This window comes from Cimex lectularius, unplaced genomic scaffold, assembly GCF_000648675.2.
Source record: "Cimex lectularius strain Harlan isolate CLEC.00 unplaced genomic scaffold, Clec_2.1 scaffold65, whole genome shotgun sequence".
Classification (NCBI taxonomy): domain Eukaryota; kingdom Metazoa; phylum Arthropoda; class Insecta; order Hemiptera; family Cimicidae; genus Cimex; species Cimex lectularius.
Genome location: NW_019392646.1, coordinates 533,292 through 549,263, shown reverse-complemented (window position 1 = coordinate 549,263; position 15,972 = coordinate 533,292). Strand labels below are relative to the sequence as shown.

Here is a 15,972-nt window from a genome sequence, read left to right as displayed (position 1 = left end):
ACAAAATTTTCAAACACATTGAACAACAATTAAACACGCAAAAGCTCAGTGAAATCAAACCAATCACTGGCATCTGAGAAAACACCTTCTCAATCTCGGGCAATGTAGGTTATGCTATAAGTGAGAAAAAACCGCCATCCACATATTAAAATTCATAGTAAAACCCCAATGGAGACATAGCCAAGGGTATCAGAAAGAGCAGGGTGAAAAAGAATCGCAATGACAGTCAGTGACCTATGTACTATTTCTAAAGAGAGGGATAGCACTCATCGGGCATCAATTGCCCTCAACGAAGGAACTGAAGACTGCAATGCTTGGAACACATGAAAACCCCGCCTCCAGTAAACTCACCATTATCATGCTGAGACGACCGTTTTATTTCTAAGGATTGATCGCTATGAATAGGCCGAAAACTTATCAACGCCTTCCAAAAAATCATTAATTGGTTGAAAAATAATCAACCAATCAAACTATTTTTTTTAATCAACCAATAATTCAGATCTGGAATGCAGAAAATTGAATAGCTGATTGAGGTAAATTTGACTCTTTGTTTATGTTTCATAGTTGAAACTGTATGATAAGTAGATGAGGTTGAGCTAGTCAGAATACTCACAAATAATCTGGATCTTGGGATGATCAAATGGATGAACAAAATAATTCAATTGTTACCTGACAAACTTGCGACCTATTTTAAGGTCAGCATCAAGGTAAATTTCTTTGAACATAGAATCAGTCCCAACATTGCCAAGGCCTGCGAACAATTCAAGTCAGAAGAGCTATCAAATCATTCAAACTACCAGAAGTTACTCTTCCAGCTAATACCTACTGTCGACAATTGATGTTTCTAGTACATCAATAGTAGCAATCATTATCGGGTTAAGGATACGCTTCTGTTAAGCTAGAGACAAACTTGTTATTCCGGGTTACTAAGACAACATCTAAAACATTGTAGTTCAGATAAAATCCATAAAGCAGAAAATTGTGCGGATTATGTTAATTCTTAATCGATTTATGCTGATTAATAGGATAGTAGTTAAAAAAATTAAAATAGTATTTTACGTTAGATAAAAGTTACTCAATGGATGATGTAGGATGATTGTACAAGCTGAGAGTTCATAAATATGTTTGTTTCTGTTGTTTTTATATTCGACGTATATTGCCATTACATAAATCATGTTGAAACCCAAAGAAATTAAATAAAACGAAAGTAATCCACTTATTAGGGATTGTTTTAATTTAACGTAGAATCGAAACGACTGACTTAATCCGAGTGAAGGGAATAAGCCGTTTTTAAAAGCCGACATCAAGCAGGATGATCCCATAAGTTCTTGAAATTCTTCGGAATAAGTATGTTTGGAGGGAAATGCCGTTTGGATTATGGTAAGCCGTTGTTTTTTTTTTTTCCAACGGCCAAACTGAGACGGCCGCTCTCAAGTGAGCTATAATTACTTATTTACGAGGTAATAACGTGTCGCCTTTTCCAAACGGCTACAACGTTTATGAAGTACAGCCGGCCCTCGTGCTCAGAAACGAAGCCGGGCATCGCGTTTAGTCTCGTTTATCTCTGAAGGGGAAGGATAAAAGCTGAATTTAACGTCGGGAAAATCTGAGGGTTAACTGATACCGTCTTAAACCGGGGATTTATGGATCACTGTAAAAATCCCCGGGGATGCAGTAATAGAGATATCATATTGCTACCGGGGTGGGTCGTTAACGTATTGTATCTAGCCTCCTTTTGAAATTGACGACGCCACTCTTGCAATAATTCACACTCCCTTAACGCCTCCATCTAAGGGAATGGATTTACTCTTTCTATTCCAATTTGAACAACGCTTAGGTGTAAGCTAAAGCTAATATGTTAAAATTTATAAGCATGAGAATAACAATTTTACAGCATAATAGCATAATTATGTTTTCGGTTTTGCTTACAATAATTTCTGGTGTACAGATCGTTAGCCACCATTATCCGAACGTTAAAATTTTATTTAATCCTAGAGGCATACATGGATTTGATCTATTGACTTTTGTCAGAGAATTAGTTTCTTTTATTTTTATTAAATACTTATTAATGATCTTTGGCCTATTACACCTCTTCCATATTAGGTTAAATTATTACACGAATTTTGTTTTAGTAACTTTAACTTATAAATGGATTGTGGGTAAGATAGTCGTCCAGATGAAACCAAATACACAACTTTTCGTTAAAGTGTACATGAGAACAGCAGAAGGGAGCGAGCCAACGAGACAGAGAAAGAGATAGAAAGAAAGAAAGAAAGAATGCGAGAGAGAGAGAGAGAGAGAGAGAGAGAGAGAGAGAGAGAGTGAGAGAGAGAATTGAATGAAGTGAAACTCTTTATTTATAATTCACTAATTTCGTGGTCCACTGGACCAATTAATATATTACAATTAATTAAGGTTTTTATTGAGATAAAAAAGTCAATGGCACGAGCGGGATTCGAACCCACGATCTTCGGCTAGATACGCCGCTGCTCTACCACTTGAGCTATCGTGACTTCGATCCACTCGGACACCAACTTCCTGTCTCAACCCCTCTCTTTTGAGTTTTCCCTCCTTTTTGCCATTTTTCAAATGTGTAACGGATTGGATTCTCGGCGACAAATGAAATGGCCACGGAGAGCTTTAGTGAATATACTTCATTTTAATTAATTAAATTTACTAATTTCGTGGGCCGCTTGACCAATTAATATATTACGATTAATTTAGGTTTTTAGTTGAGATAAAAAAGACAATGGCACGACCAGCTGAAATGGTAGAGCAGCCGCGTATCTAGCCGAAGATCGTGGGTTCGAATCCCGCTCGTGCCATTGACTTTTTTATCTCAACTAAAAACCTTAATTAATCGTAATTTATTTATAATGCTCGCAGATTCAGGTCATATTGACCTGTCTTACAATCCTAATGCTTTTTGGTAAAAAGTCTCGCTAAGTGTTTTTGTTTTGCGCTTTGGAATTACAGATTTGAATGTATAGTATTAATATTATTAGTACATTTATAAAAATGTTTATAATTTTCCAAATAAATATTGTATTTAAGTATTTTGTAAGCTAATGTACCAATTCTAAAGTTTGTATATCTTTCAATTTAAGGATACCTAATTATATTTGTCATAAATTTCACCATCATAAAGTTAGCATGAATTTTTATATACATTTCAAATTTTCAACTACACCTTTCAAGTTTTGTGTTAATTCATAATTCAAGTCACTCATAATTACATTGCTGTAAAAAAAAAAAAAACCGTAGTCGTGGGTTCGATCCCCACTTTCGCCTCTGGACTTTTTCAGACGCCTAAGGGGACCGGTGGCCGAAGTTCAAAAAAATTGACACGGCACTCAGCGACCCTGAATTTGGTCCCAACCCCCTTCAAAAATGAGTTTCTTCGATGGAAGAACACCGGTACAACGGGGGCTCAAGTTCACATTTGTGTTGCGAGCCCTCCCCAATATTAAGCCAGGGATAAAGTACAATCAGCTGCAGTGCTCAGGAGAGAACTCCTCCAGTCACTGGTATCCATTGTAAAAACAAAAACAAAAAAAGAGAGAGAGAGAGGAGGAGAGAGAGAGACAGAGAGAGGAAGGGAGGGAGAGAAAGAGAGACAGAGAGAGAGAGAAAGAAAGGGGGAGAGAGAGAGAAGGAAAGAGAGAGTGAAAGTGATAAACAGACTTTCAATAAAACATAAATATATTTTATTGATTTTATTAATTATTACGGATTAATTTTGTAATTTACACCTTTTCCACAAGTTACTAATATATAGTTAAAGAAAGACCGTGCAACTGTTTTTATGTACTTTACGATACTAGAAACATTAGTTAGTTTGTCAGAATAATCAGCGGATTACATATCTTCACGTTGTTCATTACAGGTCAAACCTTCCGTTAAATAGATAAGAAGATTGCAGTACCGTTTCAACCTTGTCATGAATGTCATTGGCTCTAAGAGAAAATGGTTATTTACGTACCTGTTCTGACTCAAAGAGCAAAAAGTCAAACGCTAAGTGGTTTACCATCTTATCTATTTTTTATCCTTAACAAAAATTAAAAGCCGGTTTATTAAATTGTCTCGTAGGGATAAGAAAATTCTCACTAGTAGAGGTTTAAATCCATCATTTTTAGAAATGAGGTGAAGATAAAATATTAGCAGATCAAAAGGGAATAAAAGTATTGTGTAACAGGCGATAATCAAACATTTTATTGCCAAGCTTTCAATCTTTATGCCACCATATGGGCAATCAACTTAGTTTAATACTTGTTTCTATATTTGTATTGACATTTAAAATTGTATAATATCAAATTAAAAGTTGTAAATTCTACATCGAAGACACTGGTTAAATTTCTTAATGGTAACTATAAATATAGGTGTGTGTGGTGATTAGTGACCGTTAATCGATATTTTTTAGAAATCGTGAGATGCGGTCTGGNGCCCTAAAGAAGATCTCAATAAAGATCGAAACGTTGGCACGATAAAGAAAATGTTTTTCTGAAACCTACATCACATCAGACCGCATCTCACGATTTCTAAATAAATATAAATATAGGTATATTTAAAGATGAGGAACATATATATATGCTGCTATATATATTTGTAACTTGACATTTATAATAACTTAACAGTTGGAAGGTCCTAAACTTTCGGCGCGCTGATTAAGACACTCGCCAGACCACCGACATTTCACACTTCTTTGAGGTTGATAAGATGTCCAAGCGAAGACATTCATGCAATAAAGTGGTACGAATTATTCAAGAAATTGTGAAAATTTTACTATGAAAACATTACTTCGTTTATATACGCTTTGTTCTTTCTTTTATGCAGCTTTGCATTGTACACAGGTAATTTCATACATAAACTAAAGAGATTCGCTTGTCTACAGACAGGTTGTTAAAAGATAAAACTTTCTCCTAGGAAATACTGCAGAATTTCCTCAGTTGAAAATAAATTAATTCATTCATATTCAAGTTAATTGGTCCAATTTCAAAAAATAATATTTTTTATCCCAGTTGGGATAACAAACCGCGAACAGGCTGTTCAAACATTCCAGCGATACTAACTGTATTTGCATTTAGAGTGCAGGTTAAAAATCCAATATTTCCCTGTTCCCTGTCCGTGGGTCAGGAGCAAAAACATGAAAGTAGGTCGTACAAATTTACCAAGCTTTGAATTGATAGAGAACATTCCTGTGGACATTTGTTAGAAGTTTATTTCCACTGCGAAGGGAGGAGGCTAGACTGGAGCTAATTAAAAGCTAAGGATTATCCCCCTCTGGCCAACAAAGTCTTGAGGATTACCTCGAACGGAATTTTCTAATTTAATTGTATCGGGGTTTAATTGAAAACTCCTTCGGGCGAACGTGTTTCGCTTGTAATTATTCTTAATAAAGCGAGGTTCGAATTTGACAACTTGTGCTTTAGTCGTTTGTGTCCTGTCTTTAGTGAGTAATTGTCGGAAGTCGGTCCGTCAATTTTTTCCGTTAATAATGACATGTCATAATTAAAACAATAAGATTTAAAATTGGCTTATCTATTCAGCCTATATCAATAATATGTTCTAGAATAATGTAGTCATGCATGCCAATGCAAGTATGAATCTGTTAAGGAACTTAACTCTTAAACAAGTTATTTCAAATTTTACTTTACTTTCATAATCTATGTTCAAAAACTATTTTTACTACTATTTTTGTTGGATTTATTGACCTCCGGCAGACAGAATTTTCCTTATAATGTATATACCGCAGAGGCATCGGTGGCCGCAAGGGTTTAGGCGTTGACAGGGCGCTCATGACTAAGGTAAAGGTACCGGGTTCGAATCCAGCGGCTCCGCATTCGAACCCGACATACTAACAAATAGGCTCTTTTTCAAAAACATCGGCACCGTTAGGATTGATATGACCTCTTCTCTTGCGAACCCTCGTCAAAAAATAAATTGTATATACAGCAATTAATTAAGGTTTAGTTGAGATGAAAAAAAGTTAATGGCACGAGAGGAAAAATGGAAAAATGAAGTACACTTCACTAAAGCTCTCCGTCAATTGTTGTCGAGAATCCAAACCGATTACACGACATTTGAAAAATGGCAAAAGGAGGGAAAACTCATAAGGTGGGGTTGAGATGGGGAGTTGACGTCCGAGTGGATCGAGGTCACGATAGCTCAAGTGGTAGAGCAGCGGCGTATCTAGACGAAGGTCGTGGGTTCGAATCCCTCTCGTGCCATTAACTTTTTTTTCATCTCAACTAAAAATCTTAATTAATTGTCATGTATTAATTGGTCAAGCGGACCACGAAAGTAGTGAATTAATGTATACACAGCTTTTTTTCAAATTAACACTAACTTCGTTTAAGTTCTTTCGGTTTTACGAAAAACTGTGAAAACCATTTGAAAAACGGTTCAACAAAACTTTAGTCATTGTAAAAATAACAATTTAAACCAGATAGAGCACAAAAACTTTATCTGATTTCACGATTATTTTGACACTATCTAATGTTTTTCTGATCCAATTTTCAGTAATTGAAAATGAAGGTTACTTTTTGGAAAACAGAAATTGGATATTTTAACTTTTTTAAGAATGAAAAGAAAATAACACATTGTGATGATTGCAATGGTTCATAGTAGAGCATATGTCTTCAATGTCTGTAAACCCACAAGTTGCTGGAGAGATTGCCGATCATAGTTTTGAAAATGTTTAAAATAAATTCTTTTAAGTGGTATAAATTCAGTACGGACTACCCTACACTTTAATTTTTTTTAGGTTGAGTAGTTTTTGAGAAAACCAGATGACACAAGAGAGTTGACTCCTGTGTGTAAATTATAAGAAAACCTATTCAATATATCCTTGGAGTAATGTAATAACCTGCAGTAAAACCATCGCGGAACATTTGCTAATTGAAGACTTATTACGGCCAAACAAAACAATATTTATCCGAACGGGTGCGGCAACATANCTAGTCAAAACGCCTGTGATATTTATGTACCAAAAGAATATTATTTATTAAGTAATTGTTACTGGTTTTTAAAAAATGCCTATATATGTAAGAGGCTGTTAAGAAGAGGTTTTTATTTATTTATTTATTATATATGTATATAGTTTGTTTGTATACATATCGTGGAATGTGCAATGTGTTTTTTCGATTTGACTTTGTATCTGTAAGTAACAAAAAACTGATATTTTATAACTATTTATACAATTTATAACTGTCTAAATGATTATGTCCCTATGTCTCTGTAGATCCCCTGAAGAAGGCAATAAAACTTGTCGAAAGCTTGGGCGTTGATATAATAACATTGTATGTTTGAAGACCACAACCCGAATCCCAATCAACATTGAAGACTTATTTGTTTATAAGAACAAGTTGAAAAAAAATCAGAGAAGCATAGCTGTCAAAGTAGAAATTGATGCATATGAGTTATTTATTCCTAAGTTAAGCCACGTTTTCAGGGATTGAAATTGAAAAGAAAATTGACCAATAGAGTAGTAGGTGAAATTATTAAAAATGTTTTCGTTTATAAAATACTTTGAATGTAATCGGACATTAAAATGGTTTAAATTCACATTAAAATGTGTGTTGAGGTTATGCAATTCCGAGCGAAATTGTGCTTGTCCATCAGTAATAGTCAGCAGATGACAGACGTACTCGGCCCAATGTAAAGTCGAATCGTTTAACCAGACTGTATACAGTTGTGCGTCTGAATCTGCCAGCCCAAAGATTTGAATGATTGTAGGATGTTGTCTACGACTACACATTTCAAATGTCCTTTGTTCTCCACGTGGACAATGCACAGCTTGCCATAACAGGGCCATTAATATCGACAAAGAGCCGTTGAGTCTGCCGATAGAGAGATGACCCGGAAGGTCATTCCGCCTCTTCCAAACCTCATGAGATGGAAATACAAAAGGTTTTCGCGGGTCATCGGGCCACAAGCCCAACGTATAAAACGTCGAATATAAACAATTGGCTGTCGGACGGAGATAAGAAACCGAAATGGCCAGCTTATTGTGCTATAAAGAACAAAACAGTGGGGTAAGGATTATTTCATGGTTTGCGCATCATGTTTGTAAAGAAGGGTTATCAAGCGATGGCTCTGTCATCACTCTTGGACGATTTTACATCCTCAATAAATTCATGCAGCTTTTTAATGCTAAAAATTCTTACATTACTTATAAGAACAACGATGTTATCGGCGAGATTGCCCTATTTAAATGTTCATCAACGGCCATCTGGAGACTGTACTGTTTGGGAAATAAAATAACCGGGCAAGGCCAGTGAAACTCACCGGACAATAGAAATAGAAGAAGGAAGATATTTGTGGGGAGGATTCATTACCTAGAAGGGGGACCAGTGTCTGATGAAGTTACGAGAAACCTCCATCCCGCCTCTTTTGAGTCACCCCCTTTTGATCAGAACGCTTCTAATAAAAGTCACAATTCGTCCTGTCATTGGACGGGGATTGCCTGTTCGCGGACTTATTCAAGAAGGGCTATGCTATTTTTCAAAAGGGAGTGAACACAAATTGAAACCTTATGCTATAACATCCTACATAATCAGATGTGACACTTATAGGTTATAAGATTTCTTAACAGGGAAATCATTTCGTAAATAATTCGATATTGAATTTGGCAATGATTAGCATTTTACTAACAATTATTTCAATTTATCGTTTCTTCTTAGGACGGATTATAATATCTTATAATTTTTTTGTGGAAAACTTATTGATTAATACACCGTCTGACGGGAAAAAATATTTTAAATTGGTAAATCTGGTAAAACTGATCTATGATTACCTACCATTGTTGTCTTTAGCCTTTGTAAATCAATTAATTAATTGAATCCGGTATAGTGTGGGGGTTTCGGGCTAAAAATAAACTCAAAATCATCTTTCTGGGTCAAGTAGACAGATTTCGGTGTCTCGCATGGTTGTTTTAACAACATTGGTTTATTGGAAAACGTTCAATAATTTAACAGTTCAAGAGATTTAAAGAAATAAACTCCTCTGCTTCAATTTACTTTAATATTTACAAAATAAAAAATAGATAAATACAAATAAATATCTTCAGAAAATATTTTGGGTATTATAAGTTGAAATTAAAATAAACTGTAATCAAAAAAACCAACTTCTTTCTTCATCTTGTATTCATCCTCCCAATCAAAATGAATTACAATGATCAGATTACAAGAATTTCCGGAATATGGCAATTGTACTGGATCAATTTTGTGACGTAACATGATAAAGCTTTTTACCGAAAAATTAACACTTTTTAATTTCAAATTAACATGTACCACCTTCAAAGTAACATTTTTAATTTCAAATTGCCTTATCTTTATTTCAAATTAACGATTGCTTTAAAACATGAACAACATAGGAGATAGTATGAAATATAAGTACGTAAATTAAAATTCCTATATGTAAAAAAAAAATATATATAAAATAATTTTGCTCTTGGTGAGAAGGCCACATCAAAATTAATTACAATTAAAATTATATAAAATTAAATATAAAAACGTATTATCCTCACTTTAATTTTAGCTTTTTTTAAATATAAAATCAGTTTACTTTTACATACAACAATTTTTCACATTTCGTAGATTTTTTCTTTTCATTGAAACTAACTTTCATTTGACTTATGAGCCCAATTATTTTATATTAAAAATGCCCTAATATAGCACTACCTAAATTTTTAAGTTTTGTATTTTGTCAAGTTTGTTAAGTTGTATTGTCTTGTCATGTGTTTTTAACTCTTTTTTGAAAAAGAGTTAATTTAAAAAAAAAGTTTTTTTTAATAAAAAAAAGTTCCTAAAAACCACAATTTCTCACATTGCTCAAATTACAAGACTACTTTCATATTTATTATAAAAAAGGGTGAATTTTAATTTAAAAAGGTTAATTTAATTTTAAAAATTATATTAAATAATTTTAATTTAATTTTAAAAATTATATTAAATAATTTTAATTTGATTTTTAATTTATTTAAGTGAAATAATAGTTTGAAGTGAATGAATTTGTATTAATTTAATTTGGTTTGTATGCTTACATCGATGTAGAACTGTTATCCAGTATACTACAAAAAAAAATATATATATATATTTTGAATGTACGATGCTGCAACGACATATTTCCAGAATAGGATGAAGCAATTCAGAAGAAAATATCTTTTTTTCCATCGTACACTAATCCTGCCAGTTAAATGAATTAAAATTATTGGAACTGTAGGCGTAAACTAAAATATACTTTATTGTACTGGTATAATTGAACAATTCAGAGGCCGTATTATCGCCAAATATTGATCAGACTGATACCCAAAAATAAAAAAATGGACAACTGAAACACATGGGATAATATTTCGTGTGTTTTAGAAGAAACACATGGACATCACTTATTCTTTGTCAACATTTCAAACAAACAACAGCACACAATAAAACAAACTTTCCTATTAGGATGCTAATAGGAAACCACTGAAAAGAAGGACACAGACAGAACTCATAAGAAGACAACAACAACAACAACATGGCTCAACAGATAATAATATTGGACAAGCCGAGTAAAAAGGGGAAAGGCAGAGGAGCTAGCGGAAAAAAAGAAAAAGCCGGCGGCAACACAGGGAGGATCGATGACGGTCCTCGTAGGGGGTCTGAAATGTGCTTGCCAGTAGGTAATGACGATTGAAATTCAATTTATAATAAAACCGGCCCTTTTACGTCATCGTTTTTAGTTCCTGCGCCGAACATGTACAAACTTAAGAACCTGGTAGGATACCAAGATCATGACATATCCAAATGGAGAGAACCCGCCTATTCCATGCGTACGCGACACGAATCGAAAAAGGCTGAGAGTGTTCCCGGTCCTAAATACGACATCGGAGATGTCACACGGTTTGGAACTAAAAATCCTCTGATGTTCTCACTCGGCAGGAGAAACAGCTTACCAGGTAGCCTTTTAAGATAAACCTAACTTCGCATTACCCTTCTTAAATCCCAAAAAATTGTTCTGACTATATATTTCTTTATCGACCTGTCGGTTTTTTAAATTTATCAGGGTATGTTTTTATAGTTTTACTGTACTATATCAAACATACAAGGTAAAATTAATTTATGATACATTATTTTTTCTTCACACGCTTTTCGTCGGTCCAGTGTAGATTTTCCGTTATAAGGCTACATATGGTGCCATATTCATCTCAATAATTTCTACAGCAACATTAACAACCCATATGTATAAGATTATGTTATGCTTAATGGATCCCTTTAAATATTGATTGATTGGGTAGTTCGATTTTTATTACTTATTTTGACATGTATTTATACAAAAGTTTTTAAAATTGGAGTGAACTAAAGTTAGTTATGCGTGGTTTTATGATATTAAACACTTTGGAATAGTAACTTACTTTTACAAAAAAATTTAGCATTTTTTGCAATCCGACCAATCCTCAAAAACCAAGGATAGAACTCCATAATGGTAAGATACATCTAAAAAGACATATACCTCTTACCACTTGTTATATGTTTTAAATGAATAATAGGCAAATATGTAAACAATTATATAAAATTGTGTGCATTGTATTAAATTGAACATGCCCCAGGAGGAGGTAGCGCATTTTATGTCCTCTATCAAATAAGAGTGTTTTTCTCTGTATAATTATATATTTATATAATTTGAAATGGAGCAATATATAGTGTAACAAGTTATCTATGTACTTTTTCACAACCGTGAAAGGCTTTATATCATGAAAGTAACTAATTGTAAGCAATCATTTACATGATTTATTTTCATGATTTTGTTTTCCCTTTTGATTATGACGTAGTCACTGTTGCACGCCATTTTATCATCGATGCCAATAAGTCCTTTTAAATTGCGAGTGGAAGAGTAATTAGGCTAACTACCTACCTAGTAATGTAACCATATTTTATGGAAAATTTTGGTAGCATTTATTAGCAGCAAATTTATCAATTTTCTTATATGCATAAATGATTTTCAGCAAAAGTATCTTGTCTCTTTGTGTAGTTGTGATAAATATAATTTTGAGGTCTTTTCTCTAGAATAATGACTATTATTTTCAGTGGCATATACACGGCTTAACGTAAAAAGGGAAATATCTCGAATACACTGGAGAATCGTCTAATGTAGGCTAATCTGAAATATTGACGCCTGCTCATGTGATACCCTGTTTATCAGCGTTAGAACGCTTATTTTTGGGAGTTATGCCGCGACTATCCGCGCAAATTATTCCAGACGAAGTCGACTTATTTTTCTGTTCGAGTTGTTGCATATTGGAATTTGATTATGCTTACTAATTTGATTAAAATTATAAGACTGGGCCATTGGTTTGCAGGTCACCAACGCGTTACTGCTAAATGTTTAATAGGGGCACCAAACAATTAATTGGGTTCATTACTAGTTCAGTATTAAGTTATTAAAAATTTCAGCAATCTTTTAACCAAAGAGCCCGCATAGCCTGGTAATCTGCAGGAATGTACAAAAAGAGAAACATAATGGTTCAAAAGGGTTTATTAAAGTTATCAAAAGTTCATTGTACTTCAGTTTTGACCATATCTCTGATTTAAACCTACACTTGAGAACTGCTTGTTCGAGCTCTTTATACTTACTGATCATCAAAGTTTCGTCAAGATTCATGTCACAGAAGCCAGAAAGGACTGCCTTGTAATCCAAGTTCACAAATATAATAAAAAGTGGGATAAATTTATGGAAATCAATTGCCTATTCCAGTGATGAAAAATATTTAGATTAGTCAACTTACCCAAATTTAAGGATAGATAAGTCGGCTTAACAAATAGTGCTACTCGTTGAGAAATAATGGAAAACTGACTTGACTGAAATGAGTTTTAAAACGCTCAGATATCAAAAAAAAAACGCACATACCCTCCTGGCTTAAACCAAAAATTACTCGTTCCCATATAAAATATAGTTTTTCTCACTGCGAAAAATCGAATAACCTTTGGTACAGATCAACTTACCTACTTAAACCCTGTATCCACAGCATATTAGCTGATCTCAAGCACTAAAACGTTGTTTTTTGATTGTTCGTTTTTCTTCTCAAAGAAAAAATTATAATTTTAATTAATTTTTGCGATTTTTTTTGTGATCAGTGTAAAAACATGTGAAATATGAACTGTTTTATGTCCAACTATTAATATAACTAACACTTTATTATTAGTGACGTGAACCCCTGAAAAAAGCATAATTGCCAAAAGCTTGGCATCCTGGCCTATTAATTTTGGACCACATTCTCGATTATATTTGGTGGGATATGGTCAAACGAATATTATGGTAATGAAATTGTGCCATATAAAAATATATATTTTTGATTAATTAGTTAAGTGCAAACTAACAATTAACTTATTAAATACTCCACAGATTGTTAGTCAATATTTAAACGTTATAGGTAGAATAAGCCAGAAGGCTGCAGAGCATGGGGAGAATAAATCCCGCATTTTGGTAATCATCAAATTTTTTTCTCAATTTTTGTAACACTTTTTGCCTCTTTTCACCATCTCCTCTTTTTAAATCTGTATTGTCGTTTAATAAATAACCGTTTTTTACACGCTAATATCGCAGAATAAGTGGAAATATAAACATAAACAAAGAGGACTTGTGTAAGTTGCCTTCAGGTACGGTTACATCTGCTCACATTTGGGGCTTTACATCGTTAGAATCTGATTTCTCATGGAATTTGGTTAAGGTATCCCTGAGTAAGGTAAAATAAAGCACCGAAACTAGTTCCAATACTATCATATTCACTTCTATCACATTTACATCACATCTGTAATCACAAAACAAGCGCATTATAAAGCTGGTCGGTCATCACTCTTTAAACAACAATTAAATTTTGACATTTACTTTTTTTATATTTAAATTTTTCACTTTAATAGTGATCATTTGATCGCGGTTGGTTTTACACATGACGTATATTGTTTTATTGTTACTTTAAGATTTTAAATTGTTTTACTGTTATTATTACAAATATGATTTTTAAAGATAAAAAGGAAATGCCTGGCCCTTCGGCTTATAGCCCAGAAAAGTTCGAAGATCTTAGATATAGAAAGCCACCTAGTGCGTCTCTGAAAGGAAGAATACGAGACACTAAAGGCATAGACATGCCGAGCCCTGCAGAGTATGAATCTCCAGGAGGGATCGGACACGGCCACCCCACAATGCATTCAGCACCAAACGCAGTATTGTAAGTTGTTCACAGTCCTAAAACCAAAACGTTTTTTCATCCTTAAATATTCTCAGGACGTCCAGAAGAGAATCGAAGCAGAAATTTTCCGCCCCGGCGCCCAATACATACGGCAGTCCGAACGTCGAGGTGGTGAAAAAGAGCGCTCCGATGTCTTCGATTGCCGGAAGGCAGCAGGACAAGAAAGGAGAAAAGGTCCCCGGCCCAGGATCCTACAACCCGATGTTGACAAATACACGTAGCCCCCCGGCGTACTCCTTCGGCACCAAGCATTCTAAATGCATGCAACCTTTTAAAGAGCCTGAATCGGAAACAGAAGTCTGTTGATTCTCTATTTTAAAACAATAAAAGGGAAAGCTCTGTCTTCGTCCAATAAATGTAAATTATGTGTATGTTCGATATTAAAATAAACTACATTTACATATTAAAACATACGTGATCTTATACTACAATATATTTCTCCTTTTATCATATTTTTATACCTGTTTATAGTTTTTTTAGGAAAAATAATACATCCATTTTATTATTGTCTTATTGTTAATGATGCAAATTATTTTCAGGGGCATTTCTAGCCTACTCTCTCCAGTCTTGTTTTTTAAATGTATTTATTATTTTGGTAATTGCACTATTAATGTAAATGCATGACTTTTTATTATATTTAATCCTGATTTTTCCGGTTAAAAAGTTAATCCATAGCTGGAAAGTGCCTCGATTTCCATCATCAGCAATAAAGTAATATTAGAAAGGTTTTATTATTGCACCTATAACGCTAAAATTATTATAAAAATTCGACCTTCCTCTCATTCTCATTCGTCAAGTCTAAAAGTGATTATTGAAAATAAATTAAAAAATAAATAGAGAATTCTAATAATATATNATATAATATAAAATATTTTAAAACGACTTAGTCTGAACAGTTTGAACTTCGTTCTGGTATACATTTTCTCTCTCATCTTACATTAACTTATCTACCCTGCCACTCTGATCCCGTCAATTTTCAACTTACTTCAAAGGACGTATAGGATTTGTGGTTTTGAACCTAGACTTACCTCTCATCCTAGTTGTTTGCTAAGTAATAACTTAATAAGGAACTTTTTTCAACTTTGTCGATAAAGAGAACATGAGAACTAGACGAAATGAAAGAAAGCAACTACTATTTATCCATGATTCGCGTGGGATCTGGGATAAAACTATCCATAGGAAAATAAAAGGAAATGACACAACTGGTTTCTCTATAATTTCTTCATCATCTTCATGTACAATCATGTACAAAATAGATTTTTATAGTTTTTCTTCAAATTATCGACCCATGTCCATAATGACCTTCATTAATCTTTCCTTTCTTTCTGATTCTTCTTATCTATTTTGGGTGTGATTTTACAATCAAACACCTGAAAAAGCTCAGAAGATAGCAAAATCGGTTATGTCATTTCCTTTTAATTTTCCATATCCCAGAAACCAATGCAATTTATCATTAATCATTTAAATGGTTATGTACTTCAGGTACATAAATATTTTGTATCAAATTTCATAACACTAGATTCTAAATGTAAAAACTCTGCTATGCTGTAACACAGATTTTGTATAAGCGAGTTTATATTTTGCCTACTTTTAAATTCAAGGTTTCCAATATGATTTTGAATTTTATTATATTTTATAGCTTGAACCTCATAACTCAAGGTTTTCGCAGTTCTACTAAAAGATTGAAGATTCCCATTCAACTGTGTTATTGAATGGTAACAACCAAATTTCATGTTATCTAGTCGTGT

The 15,972-nt window shown here is 33.6% G+C and overlaps 2 protein-coding genes across 17 annotated transcripts in view; one reads left to right on the top strand and one right to left on the bottom strand.

The window, feature by feature from the left end:
- LOC106674425 (collagen alpha chain CG42342) overlaps positions 1–15,972 on the bottom strand; it is a 384,421-nt gene that overhangs the window by 128,221 nt on the left and 240,228 nt on the right. The gene's annotated exons all lie outside the window — the stretch shown is intronic.
- Positions 10,309–14,655, top strand: LOC106674426 (outer dense fiber protein 3-like protein 2). Of its 2 annotated transcripts, none has more exons than XM_014407141.2 (4): positions 10,309–10,660; positions 10,721–10,936; positions 14,002–14,203; positions 14,260–14,655. In XM_014407141.2, exons 1-4 carry the CDS (start codon positions 10,516–10,518, stop codon positions 14,528–14,530), a joined length of 834 nt encoding a protein of 277 aa, XP_014262627.1. In that variant the 5' UTR covers positions 10,309–10,515; the 3' UTR covers positions 14,531–14,655. The 2 variants fall into 2 exon arrangements, with proteins under 2 accessions (XP_014262627.1, XP_014262628.1); XM_014407142.1 differs by having other exon boundaries at positions 10,331–10,656.